This window comes from Cervus canadensis, chromosome 4, assembly GCF_019320065.1.
Source record: "Cervus canadensis isolate Bull #8, Minnesota chromosome 4, ASM1932006v1, whole genome shotgun sequence".
Taxonomy (NCBI): domain Eukaryota; kingdom Metazoa; phylum Chordata; class Mammalia; order Artiodactyla; family Cervidae; genus Cervus; species Cervus canadensis.
Genome location: NC_057389.1, coordinates 28360551 through 28380876, shown reverse-complemented (window position 1 = coordinate 28380876; position 20326 = coordinate 28360551). Strand labels below are relative to the sequence as shown.

Here is a 20326-nt window from a genome sequence, read left to right as displayed (position 1 = left end):
AAATTGCCAGATAAAAACCATATGACGATCTCAATAGATGCAGAAAAATCCTTTGACAAAATTCAGCACCCATTTATGATTAAAACTCTTCAAAAAATCAGCACAGAAGAAACCTACCTCAACATAGTAAAGGCCATATATGATAAGCCTACAGCAAACATTATTCTCAAAGGTGAAAAACTGAAAGCATTCCCCCTAAGATCAGGAACAAGTCAAGGCTGTCCATTTTCACCACTATTATTCAACATAGTTCTGGAAGTCCTAGCTACAGCAATCAGAGAAGAAAAATAAATAAAAGGAATCCAGATCAGAAAAGAAGAAGTAAAGCTCTCACTGTATGCAGATGACATGATACTGTACATAGAAAACCCTAAGGATAGCATCAGAAAATTCCTAGAACTAATCAGTGAATTTAGCAAAGTTGCAGGATACAAAATCAATACCCAGAAATCACTTGCATTTCTATATACTAACAATGAAAAATCAGAAAGAGAAATTAAGGAATCAATCCCATTCACCATTGCAACAAAAAGACTTAAATATCTAGGAATAAACTTACCTAAGGAAGCAAAAGAACTGTACACAGAAAATTATAAAACACTGATGAAAGAAATCAAAGATGACATAAACAGATGGAGAGAGATTTCATATTCCTGGGTAGGAAGAACCAATATTGTGAAAATGACTATACTACCAAATGCAATCTACAGATTCAATGTGATCCCTATCAAATTACCAATGGCATTTTTCACAGAGCTAGAACAAAAAATTTAACAATTCATATGGAAATACAAAAGACCCAGAATAGCCAAAGCAGTCTTGAGAAAGAAGAATGGAGCTGAAGGAATCAAGCTTCCTGACTTCAGATTATACTACAAAGATACAGTCATCAAGACAGTATGGTACTGGCACAAAAACAGAAATATAGACCAACGGAACGAGATAGAAAGCCCAGAAATAAACCCATGCACCTATGGGTACCGTATTTTTGACAAAGGAGGCCAGAATATACAATGGGGCAAAGACAGCCTCTTGAATAAATGGTGCTAGGAAAACTGGACAGCTACATGTAAAAGAATGAAATTAGAACACTTCCTAACACCATACACAAAGATAAACTCAAAACACATTAAAGACCTAAATGTAAGACCAGAAACTATAAAACTCTTAGAGGAAAACATAGGCAGAACACTGGATGACATAAATCAAAGCAAGACCTCTATGACCCACCTCCTAGAGTAATGGAAATAAAAACAAAAGTAAACAAGTGGGGCTTGACTAAACTTAAAAGCTTTTGCACAACAAAGGAAACTATAAGCAAGCTGAAAAGACAAACCTCAGAAAGGGAGAAAATAACAGCAATTGAAACAACTGACAAAGGATTAATTTCCAAAATATACAAGCAGCTCATACAACTCAATGCCAGAGAAACAAACCCAATCAAAAAGTGAGGAGAAGACCTAAACAGACATTTCCCCAAAGATGACATACAGATGGGCTAACCAACACATGAAAAGATGCTCAACATTGATCATTATTAGGGAAATTCAAATCAAAACTACAATGAGATATCACCTCACACTGGTCAGAATAACCCTCATCAAAAAGTCTACAAACAATAAATGCTGGAGAGGGTCTGGAGAAAAGGCAACACTCTTGCACTGTTAGTGGGAATGTAAATAGATACAGCCACTATGGAAGACAATATGGAGATTCCTTAAAAAACTAGGAATAAGACCACCATATGACCCAGCAATCCCACTCCTAGGCATATACCCTGAGGAAACCAAAATTGAAAGAGACACACGTATTTCATTGTTCATTTCAGCACTATTTACAATAGCTAAAACATGGAAGCAATCTAGATGTCCATCGACAGATGAATGGATAAAGAAGTTGTGGTACATAAACACAATGGAATACTACTCAGCCATAGAAAGGAACACATTTGAGTCAGTTCTGATGAGGTGGATGAACCTAGAACCTATTATACAGAGTGAAGTTAGGCAGAAAGAGAAAGACAAATACCTTATTCTAATGCACATAAACAGAATCTAGCAAAATGGTACTAAGAATTTACTTATAGGGCAGCAATGGAGAAACAGACATAGAGAATAGACTAATGGACATGGGAAGAGGGGAGGAGAGGGTGAGATGTATGGAAAGAGTAACCTGGAAGCTTACATTACCATATGTAAAATAGACAGCCAAGGGGAATTTGCTGTCTGGCTCAGGAAACTCATACAGGGGCTCTGTATCAACAGGATGGGGAGGGAGACGGGAGGGAGGTTCAAAAGGGAGAGGGTATATGTATACCTATGGCTGATTCATGTTGAGGTTTGACAGAGAACAACAAAATTCTGTAAAGCAATTATCCTTCAATTAAAAAAATAAATTGAAAAAAAAATAATCAGACCAAAATGAAACCAAAAAAAGTAACAAATCAGAGAGAATAAAAATTTCAAAATGATAGACTAAAATCCCATGTGTCATAAGTATACTAAAAAAACACAGAATAAATGTTGTGATTAAAAACAAAAGATTGTCAGATTAGATTTTTTTTTTTTTCAATCCAACTAGATGTCAGGAACAGGTCACAAGCCTTAAATATAAGGATGTAGAAACTTTGAAAGTAAAAGAAAGACAGAAAAAAGATATAGTGGCAGCTATCAGCCAAAAGAAAGCTGGTGTAATAGCAGACAAAGTACACTTTGAAGCAAAATATCATTGCTGATTAACATATATACACTCACTGCTATATATAAAATAGATAGCCAATAAGCACCTAGTGTACCACACAGGAAAATGTACTCAATATTTTGTAATCACCTATAGGGGAAAATAGTCTAAAATATATAAACATACATCTCATACACACACGTATAACTGAGTCACTGTGCTGTACAGCTGAAACCAGCACAACACTGCACGTCAAGTACAATTTAAAAATACAGGCGTCATTATCCAAACGCTGCGTAACAGAATTAAAGAATAAATAATTGCTGGAGTCTGCGACAGCATTCCAAAGTGATTAGACAGCCATCAGCAGAAGGGAAATTTGTCCAAGAATTCTATTTCTTACATTCTTGTCAATTCAATGCATATACTACACACCTTAACCTCGGATCTGAGATGGTAAAAATGTTCTAGTTGAATTCTCTATATGTAAAACAAGAAGAAACTGAGATTTATTTTTAAATTTCTCCAAAGAAATTACATTACAGCCATTTTAAGATTACACAGACAATTTGTGGAGAATTTAGTTCGTATTATCATTGAGAGTCTCCAATGCCAAGTCGCATGGCCTTTGTCTCCTTAAAACTTAAAAATCCAAATGCATTATTCACTCTGGACTAATTTTATACTCAAGTGAAATATCTGTGCTTAACTTGCTAAAATATTAACCAGTATATAACACATATGGCACTAACTATATGTTAGGCACTATTTTTAAAAAATGTATACAATGTAATGAAAACAAAGAAAAGGGACAAAAATAAGAAGTGTTGAAAGACTGGAAAGCAACAAGAGGGAAAGAAAGATGAGCAGGAAGAAATATAAAAAGGGGAAAGAGAAGAAAATGAATAAAGAGAAGAAAATTTAATAAAGAGAAAGATTATAAAAAGTAAATTACTAAAATAACTTAGAAATTTACAAAAGTAAGTTACACAAATAAAATAAATCATAAAAAATAGACTGAGGAATTCCCTTGTGGTCCAGTGGTTGGGACTCTGTGCTCTCACTGCCAAGGGCCCAGGTTCAATCACTGGTGGGGAAAACTAAGATCCCATAAAACTACATGGTGCAGCCAAAAAAGAAAAAAACTATTAGCAAAAAGGAAAAACAAAAAGTGAGAAAAACCTGTGCCTATGACCATTCTTTTCTTACAAACATCTACTAAGTACAGATCTCTTCGTTACTTTTTTTTCTAGACTACTATTCTTAGGCAGTAGTTCTTTAGACCCAGCGCATGCTATTCCACAGGCCAGGAAAATACTAAGACACCCTAGTCCCTTACTCACAGTCTCTTTCTCTATTAACATTTTTTTCTTTTTGAAGTGCACAAACTAAAATTCAAGAATCTAAATGTGCTCAGTCACTCAATTGTGTCCAACTCCGTGACCCCATGGACTGTAGCCCACCAGGCTCCTCTGTCCACGGGATTTCCCATGCAAGAACATAGGGGTGGGTTGCCATTTCCTCCTCCAGAGGATCTTCCTGACTCAGGGTTCGAATCCATGTCTCCTGTATTGGCAGGCAGATTCCTAACCACTGAGCCACCTGGGAAGCCCAAGAATCTAAATGGTTATATGAAATACTAAAAAGCATTTTACGATAAACATATTTTCTTAATATGCTATTAATCAGTTTATACGGCTCTTTTGCAATATGACATTAGAAAGCATACTTCCTTTCAAAGGTTAATATATTACTTATAATAGGCAATGTTAGAAGCTCTTCCCAAACTGCCAATAATATATTTGTCATAATGAAATCAGAATCAAAAGGAATGATGCTTTCCTATCTGGTCCTTTTCTAGGCTAACACTCATTTATATAAGTAATTCCATTTATCTTAAACCTGGAATTTATTACTTATGAGCAAACTTAAGAACAATGCTTTAACCAAAAGTGTATATAACATAAACCCAAATTCCACCAGAAGGAAATGTCATTTCACAGAATTCAAAGAATATGAGATGACATTACATTACTCCTTATTTATTTAGAAACATCACTGGTGTTTCTTCTAATGCAGATGGAATTTTGATTATAAATAAAATCTACCTTTATAAGAATATTCACAAATCCACTGATTCACAACTGGGTAAATATATTTATAAATTAACTTGTGAGTGGTTAAAAAATCTGTTCATGGACCCTAACTGGAAAGAAACAGACATAAAATGCAACTCCCTTTGGAAAAAACTTCCAATTTATACATGTTCACGAACAGCCATTCGAGAGTGACTATCTTCTAAAGTCATCAATGATTGTGATAATACAAAATCAAAATGATAATGATTTATTGTCACTGCAACTTGGTCTGGGTAACACTTCAGCTTTGAAAAATTGAGGGGAAATTTTAATATACCAAAAGATATACTACATAATGAAAATATAACCTATTTAAAAATTAGCTATGTAACTTGTCAATATCCTGTGTTAGCAAACAAAATAAAATGAACCCTAGTGATTAAAGACACTGATACTTGAGAACATTGCAGGAGATCCTCTAAAATGTGTCAGAAAAAAATTTACTTAAAACTACTTATTACCATCATATCTTAAAAAACAGCTAACTTACATTTTTTCCACCCATGATCTACTCACCCAGTCTGGGCAGGAAGAAGAAAATACAAAGGGCCAATCAAGGGATCACATGCTGATCTGGAATGAACTTCTTGCCACCACTTTTTGGCAAGGCACAGACCCTAAAGCAATGAGAACAACCTTCTCTGATATTGCCTCCCTGTCATGTTAACTCCTCTATGCATGTATCTTAATGAAAAATGGGGCCAGTCAATGAACTTTGGTACAATAAATTTGTTCCCAACCCTAAAATGTAAAAATAATCTTCTCAAAGACCAATGTATCAGAAATGAACTTATTTACAAAACAGACTCAAGGACTTGAAAAACAAACTTCTGGTTGCTGGGAGGACGGTTGAGGGGAAGGGATAGCAAGGGAGTTTGGGATGGACATGTACACACTGCTGTACTTGAAATGAATAACCAACGAGGACCTCCTGTATGGCGCATGGAACTCTGCTCAATGTTACGTGGCAGCCTGGATGGGAGGGGAGTTTGGGGGAGAGTGGATACGTGGATACATATACGTGTGTATGTATGGCTGAGTTCCTCTGCTGTCCACCTGAAACTTCCACAATGTTGTTAACTGGCTGTACACCAATACAAAATAAAATTTTCAAAACAAAATTAAAAAACCAATGTATAAGCACAAAGTAAATAAGAGTCTGAAAAAATGAAATGTTTATACACAATGTATGTATGTTTTATACTTGAATTAAAGTTTACCTTTCATTTTAAAGATCAGGAAATGAGCCTGGCAGAGGTTCATTAACATACTGCTTATGCTCCATGATCACATGGCATTTAAATAGCAGAACATGAATAAAAATCTAGATCTATCCATCTGACTCCAAAGACACTGCTTGCTCTCTGTGATTATACTACATTGTCTTCCATTCAAAGTAAGTACAGCAAAATGGTTAATCATTCCATATTTATTCAATGTTTGTATGAAACGCCCTGGGCATTGTGCTGGGCACTGTAGGTTTACAACTATCAATATATAGTGCTACCAAATTATACCAATAATTAAGATTTACTTTTGTTAATAGCCATTGCTATATATGAGGAAATAAAAGGTAAAAAGTACAGATACTGAAAAGGACCAAGAAAGGGTTTACGAAGAAAATCATATTTAGAGTAGGATCTCAAAGGATGAATTACATTAAACAGGTGAATAAAGATTTCAACCATTAGAAAACCTCAGGGAGATATTTCCCAAGTCTCATGACTGAGAAAGGGCTGGACTGGTTTAAAAAGTAATGGATTTGAGCGCAGCTTTAATGTATATTCACGGGAGAGTAAAATAGGCAGACTTGGCTGAAGTAGAAAATGAATAATGAACATAGAGAATAGAACCAGATAATCATGAAACTGAATGCCAGATAAAGACACCTGGATTTCTTCTCGAAAGTACTAAGAAATTATTAAACTTTTTGAGTAGAGGAATTACTTGAGAAAATCAGAATTTAGTAACTATGTATTCATCTGGTAGAAGAAAAGGTAGCCAGAAGCAAAAGATAATTTGCAGGATGTTGGCAGAGAGAGAGAGGGAAGGGTCAAATAAAGTTTCAAAACATGGAAAAATAGAAGAAAAATGGTATCAGAAACAGAATTATGGAAGTTAGAAGGGGATAATAAGCCTCATTGTTTTTTCAAAAAGTTTCTTGCTTTTTAGGTTTAGCTGGAGTGGAATGGATTTAAGTATTTTAAAAACACTTTATATAAAGTGGGATAACAATGTCTAAGTATAAATGTCCAATGGACCAACTGGTGAAGTAAGACTAAAGCTTGAGAGGGATTGGGGAAGTCATGTTAATAAGGATGATGAAATGATATAAGAGGACAAAAGAGAAAAACTGACAAAGTAGCAGTTCTGAGTGTTAAGGTACCAGAAGGGTACTGACAGAGGAAAAGGAGATTAAAGTATACAGACCTTGTTAAGGGCGGTTTAAAGAATGGTTACTGCATTGTGTTTTTAATTGTAATTTTAGCTGCCCTATCATCATCCACTGGAGAAATCGGAGTGGAAATATACTGGTTTTAAATGATACCGTTTCTACCATATAGTTTCAAGCAGCTGACAGTGAAAATGGAACCTGGCCTCTCAGTACATCTGCACAAACACACACACCCATTATGTAATCAGATAAAGGCTTTCACAACAGGAAAGGAAGCTGTCAAACAGCCCCCAGATACTACCTGGTGAATCGTTTTGCCAGTTCCCGTCCTGACCAACTGCCAGCAATGGTTTTCAAATTAATTAAAACATATGGTCATTAAATTCACAGGAATGCATTACAAAAAGACTTTTTTTTGCACAATAGATGTATTCATAAGAAGTTACCAGTAAATATCATTTTTAAATTTAAGAGATGCTGAATCTTAATTTCTGATCTTAATTTGGCAGTGACTCAATTCAATTTTCAGTTTATTTGCCCTCTAGCCCCTCAGTTAAGAAGTTAATGTTCTATAAATAACATTTAATGAATTAAGAAAGCTTATTTCACAGACCATACAAAAAAGTTTTGTAAAACAAACAAAAAAATTAGTATCTCTTGGTATGCACTTTGAAAATTTGAAGTATAGGGAGAGGGTGAGTGGTATAAGGTTGGGCAAAGAGGCTTTCCTGTAGAATAAAAACTGTAGTTCTATTAAATTATGGTCTCTACAAGATACTAAAGCAAAACTATAGCAATGATTTATTACTGTTAATTTTTTTTTATAGAAATCTGCCTAATTGTACAGCAATTAGACAGAATTTACTTCTTTGAGGGAAAAAAAGAGGTTGCACTACTAGGCTAAGAAATGGAGTCAGTGATATATCCTCAAGAATGAAGAACCTATGTTAGGTCACACTCTTGGCACTGCTCAGGTGGGCAGTGAAGACCATCAGCTGTGTTAATTCCAATCTACTCAAGCTCATGAATATTTACTTAGTACCTACTGAGCAAGGCTTGCAGGGAAGACAGATAAATGACAACTCAACCAAAAGACAGCCAATGCAGAATCAAAATCCATACTGGTTTTCGGTGTTAGTTTCAATTTCAGATTATAAATCTTAATTTTTTGGTTGGGAAAAGAACATAACTGTGCCTAATCTCCCAATTCTATCTCCACATTTTATTATTGTTTCTGTGTTGTATGTATTAGAATTATTGTGTATCTCCACATTTTATTATTGTTCATATCTCCACATTTTATTATTGTTTCTGTGTTGTATGTATTAGAATTATTGTGTATCCCTGGTAGATTGGTCCTGGATGGAAGAGACTGATATTTTACTACAGATATTATAACAATAATATAGGTATCTTAATATCATCTCAGGTCTAATACAATACATCAAGTATACATCTGCTCAATGTCAAGGTATTTATGAGGCAAAACATGTTAACTAAAACAAAACTTATGCACAGGTGGGTAAAAAAAAAATCTCACATGTAGCTGAGAAAAAAAAAAAAAAATTCCTGAATAGAAGACAAGGACACCCAATGACACCATATGTTAACACCAAATGCTGATTATATTGTACTCAGCTTCTGGTTCCTCCCTTATTTTAAGGCATAAATGGTTAAAGATAATGAATATAGTTATGCTCATAATGAAGGCCTTAAGACCATTTAAGATCTCAGATCTAAAAAATGAAAGAAAAAACTATAGACCAGGTAAACAAAACAGTCTGCTTTCTATCCAGAGTAGCAAGCAACTCAGGAGAAAGTTAAGTAAAAGTACAGATTTTATAGGTCAAATATATAGTCTATCAATCTGGTTTAGTAGAAATGTTAATGATCTGGTACTGGATAAGCACCCACTGATTGCAATTCAAACATAACATTTACTGCCTAGGTCTCTAAGAAACAGAGAAAAAAGAAATAGTGGTGAGGTATGCTGCAAGGAAGATCAAGAGTACCCACAGGTCGGAAATTTGAAGCTGGAAATAACCATGAGCATATAATCCCTGAAGATATGTAGCAGTACTAAAGAGGCCAATGGGTGGATAGGAGGCTTGAGCTGACACTGGGGTTAAACGTAAAATGAAAGTGTATGACTAGATGAGCCGAAAATTCACTTTTAGCTCTGAAAATCTGTTACTTTATACCATATAATCTTTGCAGAGGCAGTACCATGTTAATAGGAGACTTCAGAGCCAAGAAAGGAAATCCAGTAAAAATAAGAGCAACTCTACTAAGTTGAAAAATTCAATTTCAGCCTTTTAAAAACAGTAGAGAGAAAAATTATGACTTCTCCCCATGGAAGATAAAGGAAAATGTTTCTACCGGGAGAATCTATCACTTATGGCTACTTACTGCCTAAAACTGAACATAGTACAATGATTTTTTGAAGTATATAAATAGTACAGGAGATAAACTGTATTTTATATTTTGTAAAAAAGCTAAGAGTAGTAGTCTTGTTAACATAATGAAGTCCATGTGCCCTGTCTCATCAATGTTTTCTATTGATTGACTCCTTTTAAGAAGGACACATGCAAATATGCAGTCCAAAGTCAGGAGTGCTGTGCTGTGCCCAGCACAGATCCCGTGGACTGTAGCCCACCAGGCTCCACTGTCCGTGGGATTTCCAGGCAAGAACACTGGAGCGGGCTGCCATTTCCTGCTCCAGGGGATCTTCCTGATCCAGGGATCAACCTGGAGTGTCTTGCATCTCCTGCACTGACAGGCAGATTGTTTACCATTGAACCCCCTGGGAAGCCCAGTGCGAAATAGCAGTAGGTCATATAATTGTTCCAGAAACAAAATAACTTAATTCAACTTTGTATTAGCTATAAATTCTAAATAAAACTTAATTCAGAAATTTAGAGCTTACTAGGTTAAAAATATAGAAATATCTTTATCAGTAGCAATCAAATTCTTTCTCAGCTAAGGCCTTTGATTTTCCTCAGTTTTTCAAAGGGCTTCTTGAACTGAGTCTCAAAGTAAATAGCTTATCCCTTGGAATTTAAGTTCAGTTTGTTTAAGTATTAGGTTAAAGCTCTGGTTGTTTTGTCTAAGAAAATCCATCTTCTTGAGACAAAAGTAGCTTTCTTTGTTGGGGGTTGAGGTCTAGAGCTGTTATTATTTTTCCCTTTATAAACTTTTTAAAAATACTGAAAATCAAACAGGTAACAAAATTAAGTTTTAAGGAAACTGAATTTTGAAAAATTTATGATACCAAAGATGAGACTTTTTAATCCATTTTAATCATTAAAAACCTATCTAGTTCCATATGTAATTTCATAAATTCACAAAAAGAAAACATTCTTCTGAAACAGCTTATATTGAACCTAGTATATATGTACTCAATTTTTGTATTAAACTTTTATTACAACATATGAGTTCCTTTATAATATGCATTTCTCATTTACAGAAGATATGTGAAGAATCTATGGGAAAAAAATTTTATAATGATTATTGAAATCTGATAGTAAACACATATGATCAGATAGACTACTATCCTCTTTGAATATATATTCTGAAATATAAGTAAGCAACAGAGGAACTAATCAGAAAAGTACATCAAACAAATAACTGGTACTATCACACGTATGTTTCTCTTGCATTTTATAAAGGAGACATTTTTACACATTTCCAATCAGAAATGTGGTTTCCTGTGGGGCTTCCTATAGCTCAGCTGGTAAAGAATCCACCTGCAATGCAATCCACCTGCAATCAGGAGACCCAGGTCTGATTCCTGGGTCTGGAAGATTCCCCTGGAGAAGGAAATGCAACCCACTCCAGTATTCTTGCCTGGAAAATCCCATGGTCAGAGGAGCCTGGTGGGCTATAGTTCATGGGGTCACAAGAGTCACACATGACTTAGTGACTAAACTATCATCACTGTCCAACTAGTTTTAGAATATATTAGATTATTGATGACAGATACAAAAACTACTAATAAAGAACAGCTTCTTGGCTTTCAAAAAGAACATGGAATTTTTTCCCATATTTGCCTAACACAAATACCTAAGTCATTCTAAAATTTCCACCCAAAGTTGTTTTCTAGCTCTTACTGCAAATCCAGCTTCACCAAATGCAGTTCTCCACTGAACTAGTGTTAACACACCAGATGCTAAACATATTTGCTATTCTTGAATTTTTTAATATAATAACGATATCATGGTAGTCTCCATGCTCAAAAACTAGTTTGAAACAGGAGAATTATAGTTAGTCAATATAACACTGATATGTGTTATTTAATAAACATTACAAAGGTTACTATACACATCATAAATATGGAGAAAAGAGAATAAATCAGCCAATTACTGAGCTATTCATTAATAGCTAGGTGGTGCTTTTAGTGATACATGACATATTCAAATATTTGGTTTAAAATTTTTAATGTCCCATCTAGACGTTTGCCAAGAGCTTTGTTGTATTAGTAGACAATGGTTAGTTAGCTGAATTTCTAACAGTTCTTACAATGCATCTTATATTTGAAAGAGCTAACTTTTCACAGTAAGACAAATATTCATACATAATTATAACATGCAAGGCAGTTTCAGGTTAGGCAATAGGCTCTCATGAAACATTTTTCTACTTATTAGTACAAGGAAAGAACTTTTATGATATAGCTTTACTATCCTGGACTAGACAGCCCTTTTAAATTCTATTTTAACCTTAAAAAGTACTGCAAGGGCTCTTTTTCGTGGCGCCTCGGAGGCTGTCGGCCACTTCAGAATGAAGCTGAACATCTCTTTCCCGGCCACTGGCTGCCAGAAGCTCATTGAAGTGGACGATGAACGAAAACTTCGTACCTTCTACGAGAAGCGTATGGCCACAGAAGTTGCTGCTGACGCTCTGGGTGAAGAATGGAAGGGTTATGTGGTCTGAATCAGTGGCGGGAACGATAAGCAGGGTTTCCCCATGAAGCAGGGTGTCTTGACCCATGGCCGAGTTCGCCTGCTACTGAGTAAGGGGCATTCCTGTTACAGACCAAGGAGGACTGGAGAGAGAAAGCGCAAATCTGTACGGGGTTGCATTGTGGATGCCAATCTGAGTGTTCTCAACTTGGTCATTGTGAAAAAAGGGGAGAAGGATATTCCTGGACTCTCTGATACTACAGTGCCTCGTCGCCTGGGTCCCAAAAGAGCTAGCAGAATCCGCAAACTTTTCAATCTCTCTAAAGAAGATGACGTCCGCCAGTATGTTGTGCGAAAGCCCCTAAACAAAGAAGGTAAGAAACCTAGGACTAAAGCACCCAAGATTCAGCGTCTCGTGACTCCACGAGTTCTGCAACACAAACGCCGGCGTATTGCTCTGAAGAAACAGCGTACTAAGAAAAACAAAGAAGAGGCTGCAGAATATGCTAAACTTTTGGCCAAGAGAATGAAGGAGGCCAAAGAAAAACGGCAGGAACAGATTGCCAAGAGACGGAGGCTGTCCTCTCTGAGAGCTTCTACTTCTAAGTCTGAGTCCAGTCAAAAATGAGATGTTCTAAGAGTAACAAATAAATAAGATCAGACATCAAAAAAAAAAAAAAAAAGTAATGCAAGGGAATAAAGCACAGAAGATTCGTTCTTATAAAAGTTGCTTTCCAAATGATTGAGTAGTATGCCGGAGGAAAAACCCAGGAAACAAAGGCCAAGGAGGGACCCTACCATGATATGAAGAATCAGGAAAACCCAACCCAGTACATATATAAACGCTAAGCGCCTATACTAAAAAGCAGGAGAAGATAACATTCGGCAGCAAGAGAATCTTCGGGTATAAATATTCAGGGAGGCAGCAGGAGGCCAGGTGAGAGCAAAGTGAGGAAGATGAATAACACTGCTGCGCGGGGATTCCATTCAACATGAAGATTCTATGTCAAGCGGGCCTAACGAGACAGCTGTCATTTTTAAATGATGGCCATAAATACCTCCACACAGCTTTTTCACATATATCATCATATTTCATCTTCAAAACAACCCTATGAGTTAAGTAGTTTCCAATCAGGAAACAACATGAGACAAATATATAATATTTGTACCTCATATAAACTACTAAAGAAGAAAAGTAAGTCTTCCTAGAAAGTTTTAGAGTCCTCAAAAGCAGAAAATATATGGTCAACAGCACTGGTACAAGAAGTGTCTGAGTTTACATTTGCTTCAGAGCAAAAATACATGACTTTCTTTCCCCCTATCGCCCACCCTATCTTCAGTTTTCCCTTAGTCATGCGACTCTACTTCCCTAGCATATGCTTTGTCTTTCTTTTCCTCCTCTATTTACACTCTTTATCTTCAGTTCAATACCAGTTTCCTCCTAAAAGGCTTTTCCCCAAGGAATCCACTCTCTATTTCTCTCTTCTTTGCATACCACATATAAGAAAATCCTAAATCTAGATCTTCTAAATTTCATTTACAGATCAGTTGTTTGAAACCTGCAACAAAGTTTTATGTAAGAAAACTTGCTGTAAAATTTCTGGGTGTTTCATAAAAGCCTTTTAAATTCACAGCACAAATACTATTTGCAGAGAAAAGCCAACAGGAAATTGTTTTCATAACATTAAACAGCCTATAACAAAAGCTACCATTTGCTCAATTAGCAAAATTAGGGTCTGTACTGACTTTAATGGAGTTTTTTGGAAGGATCTTCAAAGTCTAAAAGCAGTGTGACAAAAAAAAAAGACAACATTGCAGGCTTGAGGTTGCTACCCTTGGAGAGGTCTGCACGCAAGGCTGGTTTCTAGAGGTCTTCTGGAAACTTTGATTGGGAAGGGTTCTTACCACTCACAAAACAGAAGCTCACTATACCTAAACTCTTTGTACAAGCAACATGGTCTATACTGAACACTTGTTTTCCTTCTAAAAGAGTGTGCCTGCATGACCAGCCCCCAATAAAAACCTCAGGCACTGTGTCTCACACAAGCTTCCCTGGTGGAGGCTTTACATTTTTTTTCTTCCAGTTTTATAGAGACATAATTGACATAGAACACTGTGTAAGTTTAAGGTGTACAGCATAATGATTTGACTTATATACATCATGAAATCACAATAGTTTAGTGAATATTCAGCATCTCATACAGAAACAAAATTAAAGAAATAGAACAGTTTTTCCTGGGATGAGTACTCTTAGGACTTCATTTATAACATAGAGCAGTACTAATTATATTTATCATAGTGTACATTACATCCCCAGTACTCAGGCATCTTTAAAACTGGAAGTTTGTACCTTTGACCACCTACATCCAATTCCTCCTTCCCTATCCCTTACTTCTGGTAACCACAAATCTGATCTCTTTCTATGGGGTAATTTTTTTTAACTACAACAATACATTAGTTTCTCTTACACAACATAGTGATTTCATATTTCTATACATTTCAAAATGATCATCTGTCTCATCTCCTTTTTGCCTCCCCCACCCTTTTTCCCCTCTAGTAACCACCAGTTTCTTCTCTGTATCTATAATTCTGTTTCTATTTTGTTATGTTTGTTCATTTGTTTTGGTTTTATACTCTACATATAAGTGAAATAACACAGTATTTGTCTTTCTCTGTCTTATTTCACTTAGCACGATACCCTCTAGGTCTACTGATGTCTCAAATGGCAAGATTTAATTCTTTTTTATGGCTGAGTACTAGTACACTGTATCCACATCTCTATCCATTCATCTGTGGAGGGACACTTGGGTTGCTTCCACATCTTGGCTATTGTAAATAATGCTGCAATGAATAAGGAAGGGAGGTGGTGCTGGTGATAAAGAACCTGCCTGCCAATGCAGAGACATAAGAGATACGGGTTCGATCCCTAGGTTGGGAAGATCCCCTAGAGGAGGGCACAGCAACCCACTCCAGTATTCTTGCCTGGAGAATCCCGTAGACAGAGGAGCCTGGCGGGCTACGGCCCCTTAGGTCACAAAGAGTTGGCCACACTGCAGTGACTGCACGCGTGCTGGGTGTCTGTTGCCACCCGAGGGCTTTTCTCTAGCTGTGGCGAGTGGGGGCTACTCTCTAGTTGTGGTACACCAGGTTCCCTTGTGGTGGCGTCTCTGTTGCAGAGAAGCGGTTCTAGGGCACACAAGCTTCAGTAGTTGTGGTGTAAGGGCTCAGTAGTTGCGGCTTGCAGGCTCCAGAGCACAGGCTCAACAACTGTGGGCCAAAGGCTTAGTCGCTCTATGCCAGGCAAGATCTTCCTGCAACAGGGATCAGCCCATATCTCCTGCATTGGCAAGTGGCTTCTTCACTGCTGAACCACCAGGGAAGCCCCTATATCTTTTGGAATTACTCACAGCAGTGAATATGCCTATACACTGGGCTCTGTGAATCCTTCCAGAAAATCACTGAATTTTCAAGTGGTCTTAGTACAGTAACCCAATACAGGCTGTTACTATGTTTTCATCTCATTTCCACTAAATGTATGAATATTTCACCCTTAATACAAATAAATTAGTAACAGTATTCTGAGTCTTTTCATTTCTGATTAGGGTTGTTTGAGGTTCTCTGTATATAAAGGAATGAGCAAAAGAGGAAGATTAATAATAATGAAACCATGTTTAGGAGAGGAGAAAAGTTCAATAAGATGTCAATATGTACATAAGAGGGGAAAAAATACTGCTTGAAACAGAATAAACTGAGATGTGACTTGGGAAACGGGTCCAGAGTAAAGGGGGGAAAGGGAGGAAACTTGGAATATAACACTTCTATAAGGAAGGAAAAGGTGGTGGATGGAGACAATGAGTCCAGTCATTACGTCCTTGCTGCCATGTTGGTGCAGAATGTCTCCATTGTTAAACACAGTGAAGAGCAACAATTGACATCTGAAGTACATGTGGATGAGTACTTAGTAAAAACTTGTTTCTCAAGCTCAACTTTCTCATAAAACAGTATGGAGTCACCAAATTTTCAAAAAATTATGGATAAATGAGATAGCCTTTTCAGAGAAAAGCTTTTATTTAAAAACAAACAAACAAAACACGTATTGACAAGATGCCTAAAAACTTTACAACAACATGTTAGGAACAAGTACGAAATGGAAAGTCATGTATCAAAAAACCAGAACTTCAAAAATATCAAATAGGAGCAAACAAACTGTTACATGGGCAACTAATAAAGTAAAACAAAATAAAACAAAAAAGATCTTTAAAGCTAAAGGGGCATATTTTGAGATAAGAAAATTCTGACCACAAAAGAAAAACAGGGAAGTCTATGAAGCAGAGCATAAAAAGTGAGATAAATCAAAAAACAATTCAAGCCTTTACCAAGAGTCTTTAAACCAATAGTAAAAAGTTCTTTAAATAAATCAAAAACAGGAAGTCAGATAGATTATAGCTGGTCCACTTAATCTTGGTAAAAATAACTGCACTCATGGGTGAAGAGTATATAGGGAAAGGTAATAATAAAATCACAATTTGTATAGAGTTTTACATTTTTCAGAGATCGTTTATACACAATATCTCAGCTGAGTCTTACAACAACTCTGTAAGAGGAACAAAGGTGTTAAAATCCTCTTTTAAAAGTGAAAAAAGGATATTCAGCTAAATGACTGACTGCCTCTAGATGAATTGATTCTAAAAGAAGACCTGACATGAGGACCCATATTTTTCTAATTCTTAAAACTGGAATTTCCTTCTCCCACCAATATATTTCAAAATGTGTCTCTCAGAAGTTGCCTTAGAGATGTATTTAGGGTGAACAGGAAACAGCTGAAAAGAACTATCAGGCTCTAGCCAGAAATTTTAAAAGAATTTATCAGAGAGAAAATCAAAGTAGGAATTGTGTACCTTTCAGCTCAAATGTGTAACCCAGGAGCATAAGCAACATAGATGAACAACGTGATTATATATTGAGGGACCTGCTCATGTGTTTTCCATATAAGATGTAGAAAGCTGGAAACAGCATCATGTCCAACCTTACAATAAAAAAGGCAGTTAATCTACAAAACTGTCAATTTCCTTGAACCCATCAGAGAGCTCACCTAAATATAGACAGATGCCTCTGAGGAGAAACATGATACGGACACCAGATAACCTGAAGCAGAGACCAGAGGGAATACAAACTGGAAAGGACCCAGCTAAAATTTCTAAATTGCTAAAGGCTGAGTGTCAACTCGGATAAGAATGCAGAATCCCCGAGATCCAGAAACGTCACGGGAAAGCTCATCCAGTCACAGACTCTCCTCCACATACCTCACAAGGTGCTCAAAAGAAAAACTAAGAGAAAGAAAGAGACTAGAGAGACTCCCTCCTGTAGTAGAGGAGGAGAGGAAAAGCAGCCATTGTGGGGCTGGGGGAAGCGGGTGAAGCGCAAAGCTCCATTTAGTCCCCTCTCCCCTAAAAAAGGTAACTTCCCCGGTGGCTCAGATGGTAAAGCGTCCGCCTACAATGCAGGAGACCTGGGTTCGATTCCTGGGTTGGGATGATCCCCTGGAGAAGGAAATGGCAACCCACTCCAGCATTCTTGCCTCGAAAATCCTGCAGACAGAGGAGCCTAGTAGGCTATAGTCCATGGGGCTGCAAAGAGTCGGACACGACTGAGCAACTTCACTTTCACTTTTCCCCTAAGAAACAACAAAAACCTATGACCCTCAGGGCACAGGTGAAAACCCATTAAAAATGAAGGAAAAGAAGAGGGGAAAAAACTCTCCACTGTGGAGAAGGGGTAGAAAAAAATTCTGAACTAAGACTACTAGCGATCCTCTACCACTGGGACAGGACAGGACTGCTCACAGTGGACACTCTTGAGACCCAGGGAAACAAGCCCTGCCAAACAGGCTGAATCAGAGCAACTGAGACCACCACCCTCTGTTCAATATTACCAGGCTGGTAAGCACCTAGTAACAAGCAACGTGGTCAACTTCTAGGCGAGGTGCCAGATAATAAAACCCTCTTCAAAGCTCAGAAGCAAACAGGGGACTTAGAGCTAAAGGCAGACCAGATACTGAATAAAACTCCTAAGCAAACCAGCCTCCATCCTGAGCACAAAGTAATGCTAGAGAAATCTGAAGTCTGTGGTACACTGACACCAAAGCAAAATCAAAATCCAAATCCAGCTTAGTCCCTGACTAGATTAACCTAACTGCTTTCCCCACACTTAAAAGGACTACAAAAAGAAGAGATCTGTCATTTTGCAACACGAATAAAATTTACCTCAGCCTCCACTGTCCTACACAAGATGTTCAGCTTTCAACAACAAAAATACAAGATATATAAAAAAATAATAAAAAAGACACACATCAACAAAGAAAGAGAAATAAACATTGATACAGCAATGTTATTGGAATTATCAGGCAGAAAATTTTAAACATCTAAGATTAATATACCAGAGGCTCTAGTGGCAAAGATGGACCACAAGCATGAATAAATGGAAAATTTCAATAGAAAAAAGATGGAAATTAGGTAAGACAATCAAATTAAAATGCTAGAAATAAAAACCCTAGTAATAGAGATGAGGACTGCCTTTGACAAATTCATCATTCAATTCAACACAGTGAAGAAAGCATCAGTGAACCTGAAAGTAAGTCAATAAAAAGTACTCAAACTGAAACACAAAGAAAAAAGAAATAAAAAGGGAACAGATGATTTAAGAGCTATGGGACAATCAGTTTAACATATCTACAAGAAGAGAAAAAGCAAGGATGGAAAAAATACTTGAGAATACAATAAATGAGAATTTTTTTCAAAACTGATAAAAGACAACAAAACATAGATCCAACCTGCCCAGAAAATATCATGAGGATAAACATTCTACATAGACACATCACATTCAAATCCCAAGATAACGAGAAAAACTTGAAGGAATCCAGAAACAAAAAGACATATTACATACAGAGGAACAATGACTGGAAGTACAATAAACATCTTAGCATAATTTAGCATACACAAGACAACGGACCAGTAATTTGGACAGAAGCATCAAATGCAATGGAGCACAGACAAGTCATGCCTACTATACACCCTGTCCAAATTCTTCAACCAAGGACCTGTAAGTTTGCTTTACACCATTATTTTGGGGGGTAATTTAGTCACACAGACACAGGAAGTAGAATAGAGATCTACATACAAATCCCTACCTTGACCTTTGTTCCCTCTATATTGATACCTGAGTGGATTTCTTTTATTTTTTTATTTTTTATTTTTTTTTATTTTTTTATTAGTTGGAGGCTACTTACTTCACAACATTTCAGTGGGTTTTGTCATACATTGATATGAATCAGCCATAGATTTACACGTATTCCCCATCCCGATCCCCACTCCCACCTCCCTCTCCACCCGATTCCTCTGGGTCTTCCCAGTGCACCAGGCCCAAGCACTTGTCTCATGCATCCCACCTGGGCTGGTGATCTGTTTCACCATAGATAGTATACATGCTGTTCTTTTGAAATATCCCACCCTCACCTTCTCCCACAGAGTTCAAAAGTCTGTTCTGTATTTCTGTGTCTCTTTTTCCATTTTGCATATAGGGTTATCGTTACCATCTTTCTAAATTCCATATATATGTGTTAGTATGCTGTAATGTTCTTTATCTTTCTGGCTTACTTCACTCTGTATAAGGGGCTCCAGTTTCATCCATCTCATTAGGACTGGTTCAAATGAATTCTTTTTAACAGCTGAGTAATATTCCATGGTGTATATGTACCACAGCTTCCTTATCCATTCATCTGCTGATGGGCATCTAGGTTGCTTCCATGTCCTGGCTATTATAAACAGTGCTGCGATGAACATTGGGGTGCACGTGTCTCTTTCAGATCTGGTTTCCTCAGTGTGTATGCCCAGAAGTGGGATTGCTGGGTCATATGGCAGGTCTATTTCCAGTTTTTTAAGAAATCTCCACACTGTTTTCCATAGTGGCTGTACTAGTTTGCATTCCCACCAACAGTGTAAGAGGGTTCCCTTTTCTCCACACCCTCTCCAGCATTTATTGCTTGTAGACTTTTGGATAGCAGCCATCCTGACTGGCGTGTAATGGTACCTCATTGTGGTTTTGATTTGCATTTCTCTAATAATGAGTGATGTTGAGCATCTTTTCATGTGTTTGTTTGGATTTCTTTTAAAAACACAAATCTAATCAATGTTTTTCCCTCTGTAAAGTAAAAATTACCA

General features: G+C 36.8%; 2 protein-coding genes across 5 annotated transcripts in view; one reads left to right on the top strand and one right to left on the bottom strand.

The window, feature by feature from the left end:
* The window catches only part of SSBP2 (single stranded DNA binding protein 2), a 297991-nt gene that overhangs the window by 152021 nt on the left and 125644 nt on the right, over positions 1-20326 (bottom strand). The window lies entirely within an intron of this gene.
* LOC122439570 (40S ribosomal protein S6-like) lies at positions 11951-12740 on the top strand. The gene has a single exon (XM_043464739.1). The coding sequence runs from the start codon at positions 12175-12177 to the stop codon at positions 12736-12738; it is 564 nt and encodes a 187-aa protein (XP_043320674.1). The 5' UTR covers positions 11951-12174; the 3' UTR covers positions 12739-12740.

Bases quoted from the DNA above. Each gene is read 5' to 3' on its own strand.
- LOC122439570 (XM_043464739.1), top strand. From the start codon at position 12,175: ATGAAGCAGGGTGTCTTGACCCATGGCCGAGTTCGCCTGCTACTGAGT.